General features: G+C 36.9%; 3 protein-coding genes across 4 annotated transcripts in view; 1 reads left to right on the top strand and 2 right to left on the bottom strand.

The window, feature by feature from the left end:
- Positions 1-2,276, bottom strand: part of LOC107552377 (proteolipid protein DM gamma-like) — a 62,983-nt gene extending 60,707 nt beyond the window's left edge. For both annotated transcript variants that reach the window (XM_016234237.1, XM_016234240.1), the window contains exon 1: positions 2,150-2,276. In XM_016234237.1, the coding sequence (XP_016089723.1) occupies positions 2,150-2,261 (112 nt within the window). In that variant the 5' untranslated portion in view covers positions 2,262-2,276. The remainder of the gene's footprint in view (positions 1-2,149) is intronic.
- Positions 2,277-4,249: 1,973 nt separating this feature from the next.
- Positions 4,250-10,218, bottom strand: LOC107552362 (gem-associated protein 8-like). Its single transcript, XM_016234224.1, has 2 exons — positions 10,155-10,218; positions 4,250-4,488 (listed from the first exon to the last, which is right to left on the bottom strand). The coding sequence occupies exons 1-2, from the start codon at positions 10,216-10,218 to the stop codon at positions 4,250-4,252; spliced, it is 303 nt and encodes a 100-aa protein (XP_016089710.1).
- A 5,742-nt stretch (positions 10,219-15,960) lies between these two features.
- LOC107552378 (alpha-crystallin A chain-like) lies at positions 15,961-20,457 on the top strand. The gene is made up of 3 exons (XM_016234241.1): positions 15,961-16,358; positions 17,137-17,259; positions 19,547-20,457. Exons 1-3 carry the CDS (start codon positions 16,167-16,169, stop codon positions 19,751-19,753), a joined length of 522 nt encoding a protein of 173 aa, XP_016089727.1. The 5' UTR covers positions 15,961-16,166; the 3' UTR covers positions 19,754-20,457.
- The last annotated feature ends 958 nt before the right edge of the window (positions 20,458-21,415 follow it).

Here is a 21,415-nt window from a genome sequence, read left to right as displayed (position 1 = left end):
TCACAAGAGTAACGTCTTAAAAGTGAACAATTGGGTTCTTTGTGGAAACTAATTTATGAATATGATATCCCCCAAATAAGTCGGCTACAGGTTGAAATTGTGACTACTACACTTACCAAAGGATGGATGTTCAAACTTAAACATAGAATAATAATAAAAATGAAAATTCACTTAAAAATGTTAATAACTAAGAAGTGATGCTGACAAGCTCATGATTGAATTAGTGTTAATGTAGTACTACCTATCTGATGGAACATTCCCTTAATGTCACTACTGATAGCGATAGAATGTTCCCGGAATCTTAGTAGCACAGCCAGCAATGAAGAAGTCAGTGTTGGTCCTGGAAGTAACAATTCGTTTAGATTGTTCCCTTGAAACTGGAATGAACAGTTGAAAACCACTCGATGTTTTCCATTGTGTTCAACCATATGATGTGGAATATACCAACTCACTTGTGCTGAACTATCATCTTGTGATGCAACACGAGAGGCTTGGGCATAGTTTGGCTTTGCTACAGGTTCAGTTGCTCTTGGCTTTCTTGGGGCTGGAACTGGTTTAGGGCGATCTAGGGCTTTGGACTGACTAGGTACAGGAAGGGTAGACAATGCCTGAGGAGGTTGTGACTGTTCATTTTGCCAACTTAACAATTGTCTCACCTCTGCTTGAAGTTGAGACATCTGTGTCGTGAACTTGGCGTTGGCCTGCTTAAGATCATCTCTTTCCTCCTTCAGCTGCTGAACTGTAGCAAACATGTCCTTTTGCTGTTTCTTTAAATCAGCATTTTCCTCTCTGAAGGTTTCCACCTGCTGATCCCATCGATCTGCCACATACCACTGTTGAGGACTGTGATAATCACCATGATGTGCTGCCACACGTGGGGTGTCCATCCTGACATCCTCTTCAGGTGACCAACATTTCAAAATAAAAGTTCATTTGCAGCGGGCCTTTTTAACAGTTACCGAAAAATCACAAGCAGATTCTATGAGACAAGCCATTCTGTGGGAGTGCAATTCTATTAGCAAGTCTCCTGACTGAAGTTCAGTGACATAAATGTTCAAAGATCTTCAATCATAAAACAAGTCTGTCCTCCCTGGGAAAGGAGAGTATTTATTAAAACCACTTATTTAAATGCCATATCAACGCCTCTATTAAGCAAATTATTGTCAAGTGTTACTTAATATATCATGTCTATTAACACAGTAGGTTTTAGAGGGAAGCTTCCATAATTTTTTTGCTAACTGAAAGATCAGAGACAGAGAAAGTGAGAATTGGAGACACTTTGGGTTCTGACTCACACAATAAGCACTTTCTTTAGTCCTGGTCCTCTAAAGAATGACATTCTTCCATCAAGGAATACAAACCTAATATCACTCTCTTGAGGGGAACTTGTAGAGCAGAGATGTGCCACTTAAGTAGCAGTCTCAGTAGATCCAGACAGCTGGCAACGAATGTGCTTTATAACTAACCATTCCAAGGACACAGCTGGGACAAATGAAAGAACGAATTCTTTCCCACGAATTAGCTCTATTTTGCATGCTGGATAAGTACAGGATAAAAAAGCACAGATTCACAGATTTATAGCAACGCTCATTGATATCACTCCAACTGACTGATGCATGCAGAAATACATAAAGCAGAATTTGGAAAGCCTAAAATGAGATGAACATTGTTTTTCTAATGATTTTCTGTCTATTTATTACTGTCTTTCTCAACTAAAACAAAACCCAGAAAAAAAACACCAAAAAAAAATATTAAAATATGGAGAAAATGTAAATACTCGATATTAACACCAACCTATATAGCCTATATCTAATATAAATATAAATAATATCTGTTGCCATTTAATGTAAGCCCGTTTTAGACCATAAAAGTGTTTTTTAAACACTTTAAACACGCATAAAACAAATGAAGAAAAAAGTCATTTTTGAAACCATAGCTGCACGCAACAAAACAAACTGCACATTATCAAATGATACATACATATTACAAATTATTCGCAGCTAGATAGAGTATGTCGAAAAACGCGATGCTTGCAGCTGCAAACTAAATGCGTCTCAAAACGAACAGAAGAGAAAGAAACGTTAGGCTATTCTAGAGTAAACACATATAAGAAACTATGGAGCAAACGCGCTATTGAGGATGCACTCACCCATGTTGCGTTCTCTGTGTTCGGGGGGCGTTAGTGAGAAAGTTCGGCGGGTGTATGGAGTGAAAAGAGTTTCGCTCAACTGAACAAATGTGTCGCTCCTGTTCGGGACCATCGCTGCGGTGGTGACGTCACTCTTTGGGTTCCCCGGACGGGGCTACTCTTTTCTCCATAAGCGCAATGATGGCAGAGAGCAGAGCTTTGTATTGCTAGTACTAAGTAGTCATTAGAAACACATGAACGCTAAACCAAGGACGATAAAACAGTGTCACACTCGCTCATGGTAACGAAAAGTTTTCTGTTTATTCATTAGAAAAGTAAATCACCATTATATAGGTTACACACCAAACAGGCACAATTTTTTAGCATTTCATATTGTCGTAAACTTTGAAACTGAACTTGTGGAGAGCCCAGAGTGTACAACAGAATATAAATTGCTGGATGCTCAGAGAAAACCACCATGGCAACCAAAAGGCAGGCTGGGAACTCTATTCAGTTTTGGCCATTTGGCATTATGCCAGCATGGCCTCACTAGTGGGCAAACAGAGAAGCTCCAAATTTCTCAGATCCTGATGCCTGTGGAGAAAATGTTGACAATGTTGCAATGCTACATTTGGGGGTCTCATATTTTAATGGCTTATCTGGAGTGTCAGTTTGCCATTGGCTATTTAAGAAAAAGACAATAAGAGACTGTTTCTATGAGACAGATTGCACCTTAGTTCTTGACTAATGATTAGCATTACATAAAGTACATTTAATGCAAGTTCATCTTGACAAAGATGAGCTTAAACTCTGTACATTTTAATTAAAGTTAGTTTAATTAACAGTTCACCCAAAAATGAAAATTTGCCAAAAATATACTCAACCTCAGGCCATCCAAAATGTAACAAAAAGTTTGTTTCTTCGTGGGAACAGATTTGGACAAATTTAGCATTACATCACTTGCTCACCGATGGACCTCTGCAGTGAATGGGTGCCCAAACAGCTGATTAAAAACATCACAATAATCCACACGATTCCAGTCCATCAATTAATGTCTTGTGAAGTGCGTTTGTAATAAAAAAAATGTATCCATTATTAAGGCATTCAGACCATTGCTTCGGGCTAAAACATGAGCTCTAGCCATAATATTGCTTCTTCCGGTGAATTTGAATTTTGGGGTGAACTATTCTTTCAACTGTTTTAATTAATTTTGGAAGTAGCCACTTTTTCAACTTTATCAACATGCAGTAACACACTGACCTAATAAGCGGTGTTTGTAGCCACAAAACCAGAGGCTCGCCTTTCAAAACGTATTCACAAGAGACACCACTAAAATAGTGATCTTTCTAATTGGATCTCCAGAGACAGATGTTCAAAATAGGAATAATAAGATCTATTTTTTTCCCATTGAAAAACTCTAATCAGATAGGATTATCATCTCTAATTCATAATAAGCACTAAAAACATCATAGTAACTGCCACACCCACACACATTTCAATGCAATACATTTATTAATCAATCAAATCACATTAATTAAACAACGACTTCTTTGCATTAAAAAAGGAGAATTTTCAATGTAAAAACTGCACCAGAGAATAACAGGAAACACTGTCTCATGTGCTCATGTGAGATGCAAAAAGAGGAGACAGACAAAACACATTAACCAAAGACTGTGGGGGAGGCAATTACCTAGTTAGGGAGAAATGACTACATGAAAAGAACGACTCTGAAATCTAAGCAGCACTTCCATCATTTACATGATATGAGAAACTTTAAAAAGATAGAACTGTGTTGACTGTGGATGCCACTACAGTACATACAAATGTACAGATATTGCAAAAGAAAATGAGTGTAAATGGGGAATTACAGAACTCAAACTCAAAATGTCAGAGTTTTTACTGATCCTACTGAACTGAATATTTATTAAAAGTACTCTCTAAATGCTTTATCTGTCTATAAGGACCTAACAAGTGTTTGTTCTATAAATGCAAAAGGTCCTTACAGATGCTGATTTGATGCATCACTTCAGTACTGTCAGCACAGCAGTTCAGAAAACAGGTTCTTCATCCTGTGATGTTGTGCCAGGCATACTAATGATGGCGTCTTATCGTCCTACAGGTTTAGTGGTATAACTTGGGCTGTTTTTTGTCACAGCTGTGGTCAACGGTGAGCTGCATGGCTGCTTCCATCCCCTGAATCTTTGCTGCATCTTTACCATACAGCTTCTTCATCTCTGAGGTCCTCCTTTCTCCAGGACGCTCTGAAGGAGGCAGGCTGCTGCGCCAGTAAACTCTATGTAAGTCTTGGTCAGCTAGAACATACGAGTCCTGCTGCTCTGCCTCCATCTGCTGTTGTTTCTCTACATAGCAGAGAAATGAGTAATGTCATGACTAGGAACATCCATTAAAGCTTTAAGTCAAAAGATCAAAATGAGTGTATCTTTTTTTAGATAAAAACACAAGATCAAGCTTGGTATTTTGGTGTTTGACCACATTAATGAGAAAAACTATACATTTTTTGGACATTTGTTAATCTACCATGGCAACTCAAATAAAACATTTATAACCAGTTACATTTTTCACATCTCCTATACCAGTGGAAGACCACAGTTTTTCGCCTGAGAATAGATTATCAACTGAAACCAAACTCAAAGTCTAAACAAGTAAAACCACTACCATATACAATTTTGGTTTCTAAATGTTTGTTTCTGTGCCAATAATTGTGGCTGGCACAAACCATGCTAATTTGATAGCGAAACATTATTTAATGTAGTTTAGTTTGCATGTTTATTTTGTACCTTTTTAAAAATAAAAAAAAATTCCAGAATGAGGCCATGTCACACATGTTGGAATCAGTCCATCTCAATTGGTCCAAAAATGTTAAAGTTGGTTGTTCAGGAGGCAGACACACTCTGTCAGTTTAAATATAGATTAAAGACCCATCTCTTTAACCTGGCAAACACATAACACACAATCACTTTTCTATAATTCAAATCCGTTAAAGGATTGTTAGGCTGCATTAATTTGGTCCAACCAGAACCGGGAACACTTCCTATAACACCCAATGTACTTGTTACATCATAATAAGGATGGCATCTACGCTAATATTAGTTTCTTTCATTCTTATTCCGAGGTCACCGTAGCCACCAAGATCCAGCCCATATCCAGACCAGATGGTGGTTCAGCACCTAGAGATGACCACAATAGCCCTAAATGTCAGCGGAGACCATGTCAACTAGACAAACCCTAGAGACAGATCCCCTGTGAAGACCTCGTCGGCCATTGGCACAAGACCACGAGAACCAGATGAGTCCTCTGCTCAATCTGACTTGTGCTGCAGCCTGGAATTAAACCACACCATGCTGGTTTCTTCTGGCCAGAGGAGAACTGGCCCCCCGACTGAGCCTGGTTTCTCCCAATGTTTTTTCTCAATTTCTGTCACCGATGGAGTTTTGGTTCCTTGCCAGTAGCTGCGTTTACATGGACCCTACTAATCCGATCGTAATAGGACTAGAAGCACAATCAGAATAAAAAAGTAACATATAAACACGTCAATCGGATTGAATTGGCCAGATCCGACAAAAAATTTTGATCGGATTGTAAGGGGTGGTTTATTTCTTTTGTAATTCGAGCGAGAGAACATGTAAACACTTGATCGGATTGAAAACCGAAACTGGAAATTACTGCGCATGCGCGGTGACGTAGAAATAGCATAATGAGGTATGACGCGCGGAACGAGCTGTTCTTCCTGGTGAATAAAGTGTCAAGTGTCCAGCATAGTTGCCATTTTAGTGAGCATGAGCTAATTGAATAGAATATCTTTGTCATTGTACAAGTACAACAAGATTTATTTTGAAACTTCCAAATTGATAGTAAAGCTTAAGAATACAAATTATTTAAAATGGCAATATAAAATGATCAATTATAAAAGGTTTGCAGCAGTATTAAAATAGTGCAAATAGCTCAGATGTGCAATGCAGCATTAAAACCTAAACAGTACAAACAGAAAACAATGTAATAAAACGGTAGGGGTGAATTTATTATTCCATGTACATTTGAGGTTAATGTGTGTACTGTGTGTGGACACTATTGTCACGAATTCAGTCCATGGACTTCCGTTTATTCACCACCAGAGGTCACCCTTTCCATTTCATTGACTCTCGCACAGCACAAACTGTTACATATCCCATCATTCTTTGCACGATTTGTGCACTGCACTGATTGCACACAGCTGCTTCTAATCACCTCACTCACTATATAACACCCACACTAACCACATTTCTCGGCTGAGTATTGTTTAGCCTGTACCCCTTTCCGAGTCTCCGTGTTTTCCTTGTTTTGCCTTGCCTTGCCTGTTTTTGCGGTTTCTGATCTTTGCCTGTTTTCCTGGATTTTTCCCTCTCGTCTCGCCTCTGTGATTCTGTCTGCTGATCGGTGACCTACGTTAGCCCTGGGACTATTCTTGTGTTTTGCCTGCCACATACCTGTTTGCCATTGTTTTGACCCTGCCTGTTTACCACGTCTCTTGAATAAAGCCTGCAGATGGATCCACACGTCTCACGTCTCGTCAGCCCCGGTACAACTATAGGGAAAAACTTAAACTGCTGGAATAAAGACTTTTAAAGGGTTAGTGATGGAAAACTTGCAGGTCAATGGGCATCAATGTTTAAGGTTGGTAAACACTTGTACACGGACACATATATAATACTACCCGCCTTACATTGGCATGTGTTATTCAGGTGTCAAAGTTGTGCAGAATTGAAGAAACCACAAAGACCGTGCCAGAAGGATGCTGGACAGGTAAAGCCTACAAATCTTGCCACATTAATCAAACATTGTGGTGTCAATAGTCAATAAGTTACAACGCAAATCAGAAATTTAAGAAATAATTTCTTTACTGGTCATTTTGAAATGTCAAACTGTATCCACAATTGTTAACCATCTTAATCTGTAATATATTTTAGGGTTTTAAAAAAAATGTCCAAATTCAACATGAAGGTGGTGGTCTGCTGCATAAAGAGGCATTTGAAAAGACTGCACTGTTCTCGGTCATTAGAGGTGTGTGTATAGACGCACAACATTTACCAGAGAGCCTCTCTTTTTTATTTATTTTATTTTTTTTAACACTGAATGGTGATACACATATATATATATATATCTCGTTTAGGCATCCAAGCAAAAGAGAATGACTCCCTGTCACAATTAGTGTAATTAAAGTAAAGTTTTTCTTGTGCTTTTTTTTTCTTCTTTTTTTTTCTTTGGCAGATGCTGCGATGACCAACTTCCCGGCAGCAACAGAGGTGGACTTGAGGAATGCAGTTGGGAAGCATTTTAAACCAGAAATAAAACCAATAATTCCTAATTAATTTGTTCACTGTTGGTTGTTTTATTTGTTAAAAATAAATAAACTAACAAAAGGGTTTATCTGTAATGTTTTAATGTTAAGTGTGATAACATGCTCTTGATTTGTAGAAGGTTTTTTTTTTGTTTTAAATTATTTCAAATATTTTATTTTTATTATCTTAAGTTGTTATGTATTGTATTTATACAATTTTATTTTGTCATTAATTCTTTTGTATTTTTATCATTTTGTGTTGTCCAAGTTGTTAATTTTATTTTTCTTAATAAAAGCTGTATATTTAATTTGTTTGGATGGATTGCCATTTTGTCTATTAGATGTATATATGTAGGCATTCATTAGCTGTCTATTTGATGTCTATTCTTGGGCTATATGGTTAGACGTCTATTAAATTTAGCCTTGTTTTAGCCTAGACGTCTGGGCTGTGTTTAGACGGCTAATAGACGTCTTTTAAACGCAAAATTGCTTGCTGGGTTGTGACATATAAACACGCATATCAACCCGATCACATTATTTAGCATTCATGTAAACACTATGTTCAAATTTGTCTATCAGAATGAATTCATTCCGATGGAAGCAAAAAGTTTCCATGTAAACGTACCTACTGTCGCCTTTGGCTTGCTTAGTTGGGAACACGATTTCTGGCAACATTGTTGACTTGACTGTCTGCACAGACACTATTGGAAGAGAACTAAACTGAGCTGGACGATGACATCACTGAATCAATGATGAACCGACTTTAACTGATAAACTGATTGTTTACTATTGTCCTCTTGCATTATCAGCACACGTTTTTCCTGTTTAACACTGTAAAGCTGCTTTGACACAATCTGTAAAGTGCTATATAAATAAAAGTGACTTGACCATTCATTCTTTCAGGTGGCCTCATTCTCCCTTTCTTCTTCTCTACCTGTTGTTCTGTATCTGTAACTGTTCCTCCAGCTCTCGTCCGCATTAATTCATTCATGGGTGATTACCTCTACGTATTAATACATTTTTAAACTTAAGTCCCCATTTAAAGTTTGCCAAGGCGTCTAGTGGTTCCCAGCCCCCTGCTTCAAAACCAGTGTTTTTTTAGCACCTATTATGCTTATATCATCATAAACATAACATGCCCTTCCTCACCACTAAAAAAATAATTAGGAGAATTCTCAAACCTGAAATGTATGTGTACTATACTTAAGTATTACCTAAAGAAAATTTAGGACTGAGATTTGAACTCCTCCATTAGAAACATGGAGTTTGCAAAATGTTTATACATTTATATATGCTTTGAAAATGTACTCTAGAGATGTACTCTCAACTCTGGCCATCAAGGTCCAAATTGGTTTTACCAGTGTCAGGCCCGGCTCCAGAATCAAATCACTGAGGGTGCTTCTTAAAGGGGTCATAGGATGCTACATGCACTTTTACAAGCTGTTTGAACTGAAATGTGTGTTGGCAGTGTATGTACTCAACCACCCTATAATGATAAAAATCCCCCAAGTGTTTTTTTTTTTTAATCTGGTTAAATGTTTTCCCCTTTCTCAAATGGAGCCGATCTCAGATGCCTGTCTGTGTGACGTCACACAGACAGGCCCCTCCCACGATAGTTTGATTGACAGTAGCGTTTCAGCACAGACTGGACTGGTGTCTTACCTCAGACCCACCCTGAGTGAGCTGCCATCAGTCCACCATTGTTGTTTCACAGCCAGAGCAGATGCAGACAAGATGGGTCAGCATAGCTCATTAACATTTAAAGGAAAATGCTACAAAAAAGGCTTGCTTTGAAAAGAGCTGTTTTTGACAGTGTTAAAAAGGTGTTTTTTACACTACCATTGAGAAATTTTAACCAAACTATGTTACAGACTTTTCATTAAGACCCTAAAGAATCATATCAACTTGTGGAAAATGGGCATCCTATGACCCCTTTAAATTAGTGAGGGTGCTCTCTCTCTCTCTCCCGCTAAATACTGTATATTAAAAAAATATGTTTGTGCCGTCCATTGCTATGGCGCAAGAACGTTCCCTTTATAATCACTAAAAGCTGTCACTCATCTTAGTTCATTGCAATCTCACAAAGTTACGTTATAATCAATGAAGTTCTCTACGCTGCACAATGAATGTCTTATTTATATCGCGTCTACACTTTGTTGTAATGAAATGATTCGTGCTGAACAAAAACCGCAGTGATTTAAGCGGTGAGTGGATTCTAACTTAAATGCCTCTGATTGGCTGTTGGGTTCAAAAAAATCAACAGATATGTCTGTGATTGGCTACATTGCTCAACGTTGCAAAATATGTTGAAATAGAAACTGATCTCCAGAGTGCAAACCATAAAGCACTGGATCGTTTGCCAAATCTACAATGAAATGCCATTATTACAGCATTAACTGATAAAATATTAATAATTAATCATAATTAGTTATGGTTAATTATTCATATTTCCCCATGAGCTAATCCGCTACAGTGCTATTGATTTCGTTTGAGGGTGCTTAGCACCCTCTCACACCCCCATAGAACCGGGCCTGACCAGTGTTAACAGAAACCTCCGTCTCTATAGAGCAGTAACAGTATTGTAAACTACGTGGTGGTTCTAATATGGAGTGAAACCCAAAAAAGTGCAAGTTCTTGCAGCTGAAAGGTCAGTTTTAATAAAAGTTTCCATGTATGTTGGTAACCACTTACTGAGTTCCTGCCTGTGTCGCTCTGTCTGGGCAAAGTATTGTCGCAGCTCTTCTGATATATTCATATTACTAATCAAAAATTCAGTTTTGATATATTTACGGTAGGAAATTTACAAAATATCTTAATGGAACATGATCTTTACTTAATAACCTAATGATTTTTGGCATAAAAGCAAAATCGATAATTTTGACCCATACAATGTTTATTTTTTTTGGCTATTGCTAAAAATATACCGCAGCGACTTAAGACTGGTTTTGTGCTCCAGGGTCACTTGCTTTATTTATCTATGACATCTAGAATTCAGTTTATAAATTCAGAGTTAATGTGAAAAGTGTGGTGGTGGTGGTGGAGGTGACAATGATATAATGATGATAATAATATTTACATAAACATACAATAACAATAAGCCATCTGGATAAATCCAAAGAAATAAAAGTTTTATATACTCATGCAACGGTCACATTTACATTCTGTTTTGATAACTTGTATGTTATGTATTTCTGCTTCCTTTGGTCCTGTGTCTTGTTTATCGCCTTGTTTTTATAGCCCTCAGTTTTCAGTAGTAGTTATCCGTTTTTTTATTTATAACACTTTTTAAAAGATAACTATATGCAATAAAGCCCAAGATCCGCTCAGAGTCATAAGATAAGTAGATTTAAAAAAGCGAAAGTAAATAAAAATAAATAAATCTGTAAAATTACATAAAGAATAAAAATTGTGTGACAGAAAAGATAAAACTCATACAGATGAGTACATGTAGAACTTTAGATCTCAAAAGATCCAATAAAGTCACAACAAGCTCCGACCAAAATTGCATTGTCCTTCCGGTGGTGCTGTCCACTTTAGCCACGGTACACTCAAGAAGAGCAATATCCAACGGATATGACAACCAAGTAGACATAGCTGGGGTAGATGGATCAAACCATAGATTCAAGATAACTTTTTTAGCAGCAATAAGAGCAGCTGAGAGAATCCTCCTTTGATTAGCAGACAGTGACAGTAGTTGTCCATTCTCATCATTGTAGATGTTGGTTAGCTTTAGCTGTCCCTGTACTGCAAGGAACGCAAGTCTATAGTGAGGCGTTACTAATTAAAATGAAAGCAATACCCTGTATTTCTCAACATTAATTACTTAAATGACGTCTGACTAATTTTGAAATTGTGTTATTCCAAAATGTTCAATAACTGATTATATTCAAATAAGGCAACAGATCATATTTTCTTTCATACGTTTTGAGAACTGCTTACTCTCATCAAGTCAGCGTGATATAAAAATTCACCCTGTGTATTTTGTAAATTCATATTAGAGATCTTAATGTGAATGATTCATCCATGTTTCATTAAAACATAAAAACATTGTAATCTTTAATCAAAATGCTTCCGTTGAGAAATATTTTGTTTCATTGTGACTTTTAATTATATTCAAACACTGTGGCTTGTGTTCAAGACACTGCCACTAATATATTTTATAAACAAAATGATTACAAGCTAGATCTAAATTTGGAGAACCATTTATTACCGCAGGGGTCTCCAACCCTGCTCTTGGAGAGCTACCGTTTCTGGGCTGTGTTTCCCGATAACATTGTCTCTTAGCGCGCTACGAAGACTCTAAAGGTATGTCTTAACTAAAGGTATACCTGTTCTAGGCGTGTTCCACGAACTATACCTGCTTCACTGCGTTATGTGAGAAAGCGGTGTTCTTTGTAAAAGAAGTGTTGATTTTAAATAAAGACACGCAGCGAACTTGCGTGAAACTTTTACTTTGATGCTTTGCAGCATACATCACGTCAGGGAATAAAACCAAGAAAGAAAAATATATGCCCAGTAGGGCTGCCACAAATGACTATTTTTATTTCGATTAATCTATCGACTAATTTATCGATTAATCTAAACGATTAATTTCCCACTAAAAATCAACAATTTTACTTAAGAATATTTTTTATATATAAGAATATTTTAAATCCATATTTCTATTAAATCCTTTTTTAAAGCAAAAGTAAAGTGCATCCATCTCATAGTCCAAATCACTGAAATCAAAGTTCAGTATTATAGTGTAAGAATGACAACATATCCACATGTTCTAGTCTACTAATAATAAATTAATAATAAAAAAACACTTTAAAAGAGTATTTACCAGAAATGTTATTTACCAGAATTTATTTAGGAGAAAAATGTAAATGTGCAGTATTTCTGAAAAAAAAGAAAGAAAAACTTTATTTTTTTTTTTTTTAATAAAATCAATTAATTGGAGATGCTTTTGATTATTACAATTTAATGGAACCATTCAAATAGAATCCAGAAAATAATGGAAAACAGAATTTGGTAAAGATAAAACTGTAAAACTCAATTAATTAGACAGGCTTTTTGATTAATACAATTTTATTTAACCATTAAAACAGAGTATAGAAAAATTTAAATGGAACAAAACTGAATTTGGAAATAAAACCGATTTCATAGGGCCCTATAATTATAATTAATTCTTTTTGTGGTAATAAAAATAGATGTAAGTGAACAATAGCCTTTAAAATGACTTAAAATACATATATAATAGGCAATAATAATTAATTCAAATAAAGTATCAAAAGCAAGAAATCATATGGTTTTATTGAACAAAACTGTTACAATACATATATAAACAATAGAGCTAATGTACATTACACATTACAACAAAGGCCTGCAGAGGGTGCCAACGGCCTAATGATTAGTTTTACACATTGCTGTGCGATCTAATACTTGATTAATATTTACCAAGCACCATTTCATTCAAATGTCCACTTAATCTTTAATATTTGGCAATTTATTTAGGTCAGAAATGCTATAGCCACTGTAAGTAAAAGAATATGTGGACATCAAAACGTGTAAACACAGAGTGAGGGTTTGAGCTTTTATTTTGAAACCGTGATGTATTCTCCTGTGTTTGCATAGATTTATAAATTATTTACCTTACAAATCTGATGAAATGGCGCACGTTGCGTTCCCAGATGAACGTTATAATAAACCCAAACTCACAACAACATGCAGAGATGGAGTTTGAGACGCTCCACACATGTAAATGATAACAGTTCCTGTGGAACTACTGTGAACGGAGCCACTGTCTGACGCACCTACTTAACCTACACGCATATAAATAATTAAAGCGCATATACTGTATTAGAACTGCATTGCATATAATGAATTAAATCGTAGCATTTGTGAATTCACAATTATGCTTAATTGTGATTTTTAAATGGGTTTAATATATCATGCAGCCTTGGGAAGCTGAAATGCAAAATTAAGTCGAGGATTTAAAAAAATCGAATAGTCTAATAAAATCGACGAATCGCGACAGCCCTAATGCCCAGAGCACCTCCCAGTGGTCACCACATAAAATACAAGGAAAAAACCTACACCAGACACTGCTTAATAATTTAACAGCTTTTAACAGAAGAGAGAGAGAGAGAGAGAAAAAACTCAGCATGACTGCATTTCCTGAAACCTTCTTAATGCTACATCGTTCTTAAGTTGTACCTTAAGCTGTACCTTATCGTTAATAGTTTCCCGAAACGTTTTTATACAACAAATGTAGCAATTTTAAAAATGTATTTGGCAACTTTTAGCAAATTTTGATAAGTGACTCGGACAATAAAAAGGCACACATTTTCCATCCAAAAAAAGAGAGGAAACCTCAGATGCCTAGTAGTACACACATCACGTGATTTGAGCTAGCTGCTGTTTGCAATTGTTCAATTTAATAATAATTACATTACAATGAAGTAAATACCATTTTAAAAATCCTTTCCTAATTGAATTTATCGCAGTAAATGAATAAACAATGGAAGGGAGGCCATAGACAGTTATTGAAGATAGTACTGTTACATGCAAGATAATGAAGTTTGCATCTTCTCTCCAGCCTTGATATAAAATATCCTTTCTTACCTCACACTCTTGTAACAGTTACGTTCATGCTTCAGTCTACTGACAAAAAGCTTCCAACAAAAGCTGCTGACTGAGCTGAAACCTGGCCAAAGATTAAAGCACCCATCCGGTGGCCTGGACACCCATCCTCACTCCACTGGCTCGGCTGTGGTCTGTTTGCCAAGGCCGTTGAGTCTGGTATGGAAAAAGGGCCTTGCTGGTGGTTTACAGTTAAGCCTCACCAGCGTGCCAGGTGAAGCCCCCAGGATTACCCTAATGCTGCCGCACGGTCCAGAGGGGAAGTCATTACGTCTGCCATTGGCATTATGGCTTCAGTCAGACTGATAACAGATATGTTAAATACTCCACACATAAAACCTTTGCTAAGCCATTTCACTGAACATATGTGTCAGTGCTCTTGCTATATATGCTATTGAACTACTACAGTGGGGAAAAAAGCAGCAGTTTGCAATCTACCAAAAGTGTATATAGAACATTCATATTGATTTTATTTGTTAGCTTGACTTATTTCTCTTTTTTCTTTATTTACTGACCCTCGTGCCATTCTAAACTCAATTGATTTTCCTCCAGTGGTTTAATCCAAGTTTTCTGAAGCTATATGATTAGTGCAATCATCATGAATGTTTACCCGATAAAGCCTACTGTATCAAATTTGATATGACAAATTCCTATGGCATTTAAATGATCAACTTGATTAAAACTTGCTAAAAAAATAAAAACCTATTGAACACAATCTACCACATGTCTTCTGTTGTCTGATTTGATTGTATCATTGTACAAACGTCCACCCTCAGGTTGTTGTTCATGTGTCTTTTTGCTGTGAAATTTTTACTGATATTTATTTAAGTAATAACATTGATGTTGTTAGTAATATTTCAAGATTAACACTTACTGACTTAAGTAACTTTTATTTTATTACCCTTTTTTATTTATTTTTTAGAAAAATCACTCAAATACGATCCATCAGGCTTTTGAGGAACATTATTTGTTCATCTCTCAATAATCATTGTATTGTATTGCATTATATGTTTTGATCATCTTTAAATATTATATTACTAAGACATTACTGGGAGATATAGAGTGACAACTTATATTTATATAATTTTATGTAAGTAGTCTGCTATACTGTTATAAATATCTCATTGATTTACATTACAAGCTATTAGAATTTCATCTTGAGTTTTGGCCATATAAAGCATTTGCACCAAATTTGTGCTCAGTTTGGGTCTGAGCTGTTTCTTCTCACTATGTCATACTATATGATCCATAAAAGCCAGATGTATCAAATATGATACTGAACAAAAAAAACAGCTTTTTATGACTTGCTTAATTTTTTAGAGGGTTAAAAATACATACATTGTACTGATGTCTAGACTCATTCTGCAAAGCATGGGAATTTCACTCATGCACTACATTCCCCAGACTAATCCCTCTCTTTATGTGGTCCATGATTTGTATTCTGTATAGTAACATGCCATCAAAAATGAATTTTTTGGGTCAGCTTCTAAAGAATTTTGCAGACTCATTTTTAAAATGAACTTTTTAGTAAAGCTTCAATTCTGAGGAGGAAATATGCTTCTGAAGACCTGTACTTATAAAGTAGTCAGGACTAAGTAACATCTGGTGAAACAAGTGGCTATAACACACCATTAGTAATGCTCTGTAGCCATCCCACTTCATCTGTATGGTCTGGTTTGTTTTGGCAGGCATTTATTTTCCGGTGATAACTTGCCAGCAAGGAACTACCGGGAGCCATTCAGGGCTAGACTGTCATTCTCAGGTCAGTGTGCACCCCACCGATTCTGCTGACAGCACTGTTCCCACTATGAGATAATTCCATTCCAAAGAGATCCACTTGTAAGCCTCTCTTTCTGCAGCACAGGTATATAACCAGGAGCTTGCCTTCGCTTGGGACGGCACACATCATTAGGGATCTTTGTCTACTGTACCAGCCTCTATCAGCCTCCTCATACCTGCCTTCAGTCCACATCATCTCCTTGAAAAATTTCCTCAACATCAAGTGCAAAAGTCACAATCAGGTTGAAATTTTCCAGTCTACGTTTAGAATCCAAGCTGCGAATTTCCAAGCCTGACATTATGGATATTGCCATTCAGCATCCCTGGTTTAGACGCACCCTGGGCTACCCCACCCGCCACATCGACAAGTTCTTTGGAGAAGGCCTGCTCGACTATGACCTCTTTCCCTTTGCTGCCTCAAGTATCAGCCCTTACTATCGACACTCACTTTTCCGCAGCTTGCTGGACTCCTCCAACTCAGGCATCTCTGAGGTAATGACCTGCTTCACTGTGAATTGAGAAGATTTAGATTTAGAATCTTAAAATGCCACCGTTGATGCTGAAGCCTAATACAAGGGTTGCTTATCATTAAATCAAAGCATTAAGTCATCTTTGTGACAAACAGCATATAAAGATTTAGTATCACCTAAAAGTGAAGTATATTGTGGAGGTGAAACTCAAACATTTAACGCTGCAAGGTTTCCAGAGAATACTTTTCCAGAGTTTTTCCTTACAGACTCCAGGAATTAAATTGCAAATAAGACCAATAAAAAAGAGCAAACTGAAAAACAATGCATAACTTTGACAAAAGACAAAATGGTGTCAGGCTAAAATGGAGAAATGAACTAAAAATGCAACAATGTAAGAGAGGTAGAAAAAAAACAGTAGAAAAATGTAGTGTCCACGGAGAAAATTACCAGTACCTTTTCTGTTAAGTTTACAGAAAAGAATTAAGCAAGGAATTAAGTTACATAGGTACTATTCATCTAATTTTGTGGCATGCTAAGTAATGATGAGATTTTCTTTCATATTGTCTGCAGATAAATGCATCCATCACTGCAATGCACAACAGTGTCACTCCAAATGAAACATGCCATTTATGAAGCATATCCACCTAGATACTGAATGCAGTTAGCTGAATGAACTTATGTCTTTTTTTCATTAATTTGTGGCAATAGTTTCATTTTTTCTGAAATAATCTAAAATCCTTATGTATTCTTAGCAGCAAACAACACCACATTGATGTAACTGCACTGTGCCATTTCTGCAGGTGAGGTCTGACAGAGACAAATTCACAGTGTGCCTGGATGTGAAACATTTCTCTCCTGATGAGCTCAGTGTTAAGGTGACAGATGACTATGTGGAGATCCAGGGCAGGCATGGAGAAAGACAGGTGAGGTCACAGCTCATTCGGACATGACAGGGAATGTGTTCAATAAGTTACAATTAAATTTAATTAACCATCCAAATGTTCTCATCAGTTGCTGTGCTGATTTTTATAATAATGGAAGGAAGCTGGTATTTGAACTGTACGGTTGTGAATCATTAAATAATCCAACTCTTGTTTGTGAATAATTATTTAGCTTGTTTTGGATCACAATGTTCAGTGTACAGTGAACTATGTAACAGCACAGCAGTATAATACTAGTGCAAGTGCCTGTGTGTGTGTGTACAGGTATATATGGTTTATGAGAACACAAATGTGTATAATGACATGGGTACTACAACGTAAACATGGTTTATGAGGACACTTCCTGTGTCCCCGTAAAACAAAAGGCTTAAAAAACATACAAAACGGTGTTTTATGAAATTCCAAAATTGTCAGCAGTTTCCTGTAAGGGGTAGGTTTAGGGGTGGGGTTGGTGTAGGGCAATAGAAAATACAGTTTGTACAGTATAAAAACCATTACGCCTATGGAGAATCCCCGTAAACCACAAATACAAGTGTGTGTGTGTGTGTGTCTCAAAGAATTATATAGTGTATAAAAATGCAGTAGCCTATGATAAATTCTACAGATTGTGGGAAAATATAATTCATGATATAATTCATGAGTTTTTATTCAGTAATTTACTTTAGCACAATGTAACGAATCCTCACAGCAAATAATAAGACTTTCACAGACAGGCGATCAGCAATCACTCAGTTCAGACTGCGTATATTAGTATTTTTATGTGTGAAAAAGTGTATGTATACGTGAAACATCTTTTAGGTTTATTTCAGCTTTTATAAGATCATTTCATAGTTCATCAGCTATTCACTCACTCCCAGTTGTTTTCTCTTCAGTTGCTTTTCTATTTTTATCCCCATCCTCACATCCCCATAGTTACTATTTCAGTATTATGGATTTATTTGCATGTTTCAGTAGCCTTAAGGGAAGCATAAATTCTACAGATTGTGGGAAAATATAATTCATGATATAATTCACGAGTTTTTATTCAGTAATTTACTTTAGCACAATGTAACGAATCCTCACAGCAAATAATAAGACTTTCACAGACAGGCGATCAGCAATCACTCAGTTCAGACTGCGTATATTAGTATTTTTATGTGTGAAATGTGTATGTATACGTGAAACATCTTTTAGGTTTATTTCAGCTTTTATAAGATCATTCCATAGTTCATCAGCTATTCACTCACTCCCAGTTGTTTTCTCTTCAGTTGCTTTTCTATTTTTATCCCCATCCTCACATCCCCATAGTTACTATTTCAGTATTATGGATTTATTTGCATGTTTCAGTAGCCTTAAGGGAAGCACAGATGAGGAAAATGTGAGCAGATCTCTCAGAATGTTTGTGTCAGATTGACGTCACTTTTGCATCATAGCCTGCCACCCCATTTGGAGTCCCTACACACAAGTAAAGGGCTTGTGGGTAATCTTTCCAGGGACTAACTGGTTGAGTGTTTTAAAATGACTTGACCCTAAAGCTGTTGTTCTGTCTATGCTGATCAACAGCATACATTAAAGCCTGGTGACTATGTTTGGGCAGTGCTTGTTGAACTGTACTGATGCGTACACTGCCGTATATGGGCTCAAATCTACACTAATGTAATCAGGATCAAAGTAATCTAAATCTAATCTAAAAGTCAAATGTACAATTTCGTATTTGTGAGAAAAGTAAAGTAAACAGATTTGCCATAAGATTCTCATTTAGTACAAAATGAATGCATTATGTAATAGTAATGCATTAACTAACATTAACTATTAACATGGGATGTTACTGTAAAATGTTACCAACATGAAAATTGGTATCTACATCTTGATTAATTACCTTTACATTAATTATATATAAATATATTTTATATTAATTAAATAACAATTTTATGTATATAGAAAGCCTGTAAAATAGTACTTGAAAGTGGATATTTACTAAAATAGGGCTTTTATTTAGGTTCTTATTCTTACAGTAATAAAATTCCTTCCTATTTTTACACATTTATTCCTCATTACAATAATTTGGCCTATTTTAATCTTTCCTGAAAATATTTCAAAACTTTCATACCACACTGAGTTTTCCAACAACAGAACAGGCACATCTTCAGGTCAACTAAGAGCAAATAGTAAGTGTTCGCTCAGGTCATGAGGTGAAGAGCTACAGTAGTAATATCTCTACTGTCTGTACATGATGGGTTTATGAAAATGTATATAGCCTTTTCCTTGCATTTGTTGTTTGGCCCCTCAGGATGATCACGGCTACATCTCCCGTGAGTTTCGCCGCCGCTACCGTCTGCCTTCTAACGTGGACCAGTCTGCTATGATCTGCATACTGTCTGCTGATGGCCTGCTTACTCTTTTTGGAGCCAAGACTGGTGGCATAGAGGATGGTCGTGGAGATCACACCATCCCTGTTACCCGGGAGGACAAGACCAACTCAGGCTCCTCCTCTTAGACAGGTCACTCCCCACAGCCAGGTGGCGGTATGGAGGTGTGAGTGGGGCTCACGGGGGGCTTTCATTTCAGAGGGCATCTAAAGGTGGATTTAAGCAAATCCTCTATTTGTTTATGATTAAATAAGCCCTTCCTCCCATTTCCACCTCAAAGGGTGTCAGTGTATATCTGACCTAATACCTTCTTTCATTAGACTACACTAGCTAATAATCTCCATAATTCACTATGATTGTTTTAATTTTTCATGACACACAGGAAATGGATCAGGATGATTGACTGAGGGTCTCATTTCTTAATCAAGCTTCTACGCTCCTCTCTAGTCAGATGATAAATTGCAAACAGTCATTGCTCTGATTTTTGACCATCTTGGTGATCTAGGCTACAATAAGAGTAATCATTATTTAAAAGTATAATCCTTTATTGTAAAGGATAGGACAGTTGGAGAACTTGTGCTCCAAGAAAGGTTGGAGAGCTTGGTTAAAACTTGATCTGTTTGAAGATTTCTGATCCAAGGGAGATTCCATCATCAGTCAGACCTCGGCCTCCTCCCTCGCCTGTGTCATGACCTCTTTTCTAGACTTCTCTTGTCATTGACTCTTTCCTGTCTTGTAGATTTTAGCCCTGTTCTACTCATTACTGACTCCCCAGGGGTCTACCAAAAAGTGATTACAAATAAATAAATAAAGCTGTACCATTAACCATTAAGAAAATCTTGTTTGTTGTATTTTTGCCATGTAATACAACTCACAACATACATCATACACTGAAAAAAATGGTAACCTAAAAATGGAATCATCTATATATTGTTGCATCAGCCTAAATACATTATTTATACCAGCAAAAGTCTTAGTCTTAGTACAAGATGTAACTACAGAAGAGTCAAGTTTTAAATAGGAAAAATATCGAAACTCTTTGGTCATTTTTGAGCGAGATGCTAACGGTCTAAGCTGCAGCTAAAAGTGCTACCGCCAGACCCGGATATCGGCTGAATGGATTCGAAAATGGTAAAACTCAACTGTTTAACTCAGCTCAGTTCAGTTTATATAGTATCTGTGCAATCAAGTTGACAATATCGCTGGAAATTAAGTGTCCCCAACTAAGCAAGCCAGTGGCGACAGCGGCAAGGAACCAAAACTCCATCGGTGACAGAATGGAGAAAGAAACCTTGGGAGAAACCAGGCTCAGTCGGGGGGCCAGTTCTCTGGCCAGACGAAACCAGCAGTTCAATTCCAGGCTGCAGCAAAGCCAGATTGTGCAGAGGACTCATCTGGTTCCTGTGGTCTTGTCCCGGTGGCCATCTAGGAGACAAGGTCTTCACTGGGGATCTGTCTGTGGGGCTCATCTAGTTCTCCTGATCTCCGATGACATTCAGGGCTGTAGAGGTCGTCTCTAGGTCCTGATCCACCATCTGGGCTGGATACGTTCTGGAGCCAGGTGACTGCAGTGACCATCTGATCTGTATACAGACTGGATCTGGTGGCTACGGTGACCTCGGAAAAAGAAAGAAATATAATACTAATATTAGCGTAGATGCCATTCTTCTAACGATGCAGCAAGTACATCGGGTGGTATGGGAAGTGTTCCCGGTTCCGGTTGTCCTAAATAATGCAGCCTAAAAATCCTTTAACGGATTTGAATATTAGAAATGTGTTATGTGTAAGCC

The sequence above is a fragment of the Sinocyclocheilus grahami genome, unplaced genomic scaffold (genome assembly GCF_001515645.1).
Source record: "Sinocyclocheilus grahami isolate Dianchi unplaced genomic scaffold, SAMN03320097.WGS_v1.1 scaffold448.1, whole genome shotgun sequence".
Classification (NCBI taxonomy): Eukaryota; Metazoa; Chordata; class Actinopteri; order Cypriniformes; family Cyprinidae; genus Sinocyclocheilus; species Sinocyclocheilus grahami.
Note: the sequence above shows the minus strand (reverse complement) of the source record. Positions and strands in the feature narration are given on the sequence as shown.

Coding starts and splice junctions, on each gene's coding strand:
- LOC107552362 (XM_016234224.1), bottom strand. CDS start 10,218: ATGAATATATCAGAAGAGCTGCGACAATACTTTGCCCAGACAGAGCGA. Junction 4,489..10,154: donor GCGACACAGGCAGGAACTCA/GTAAGTGGTTAC, acceptor TCTGCTATGTAG/AGAAACAACAGCAGATGGAG.
- LOC107552378 (XM_016234241.1), top strand. CDS start 16,167: ATGGATATTGCCATTCAGCATCCCTGGTTTAGACGCACCCTGGGCTAC. Junction 16,359..17,136: donor CCAACTCAGGCATCTCTGAG/GTAATGACCTGC, acceptor CCATTTCTGCAG/GTGAGGTCTGACAGAGACAA. Junction 17,260..19,546: donor GCAGGCATGGAGAAAGACAG/GTGAGGTCACAG, acceptor TTGGCCCCTCAG/GATGATCACGGCTACATCTC.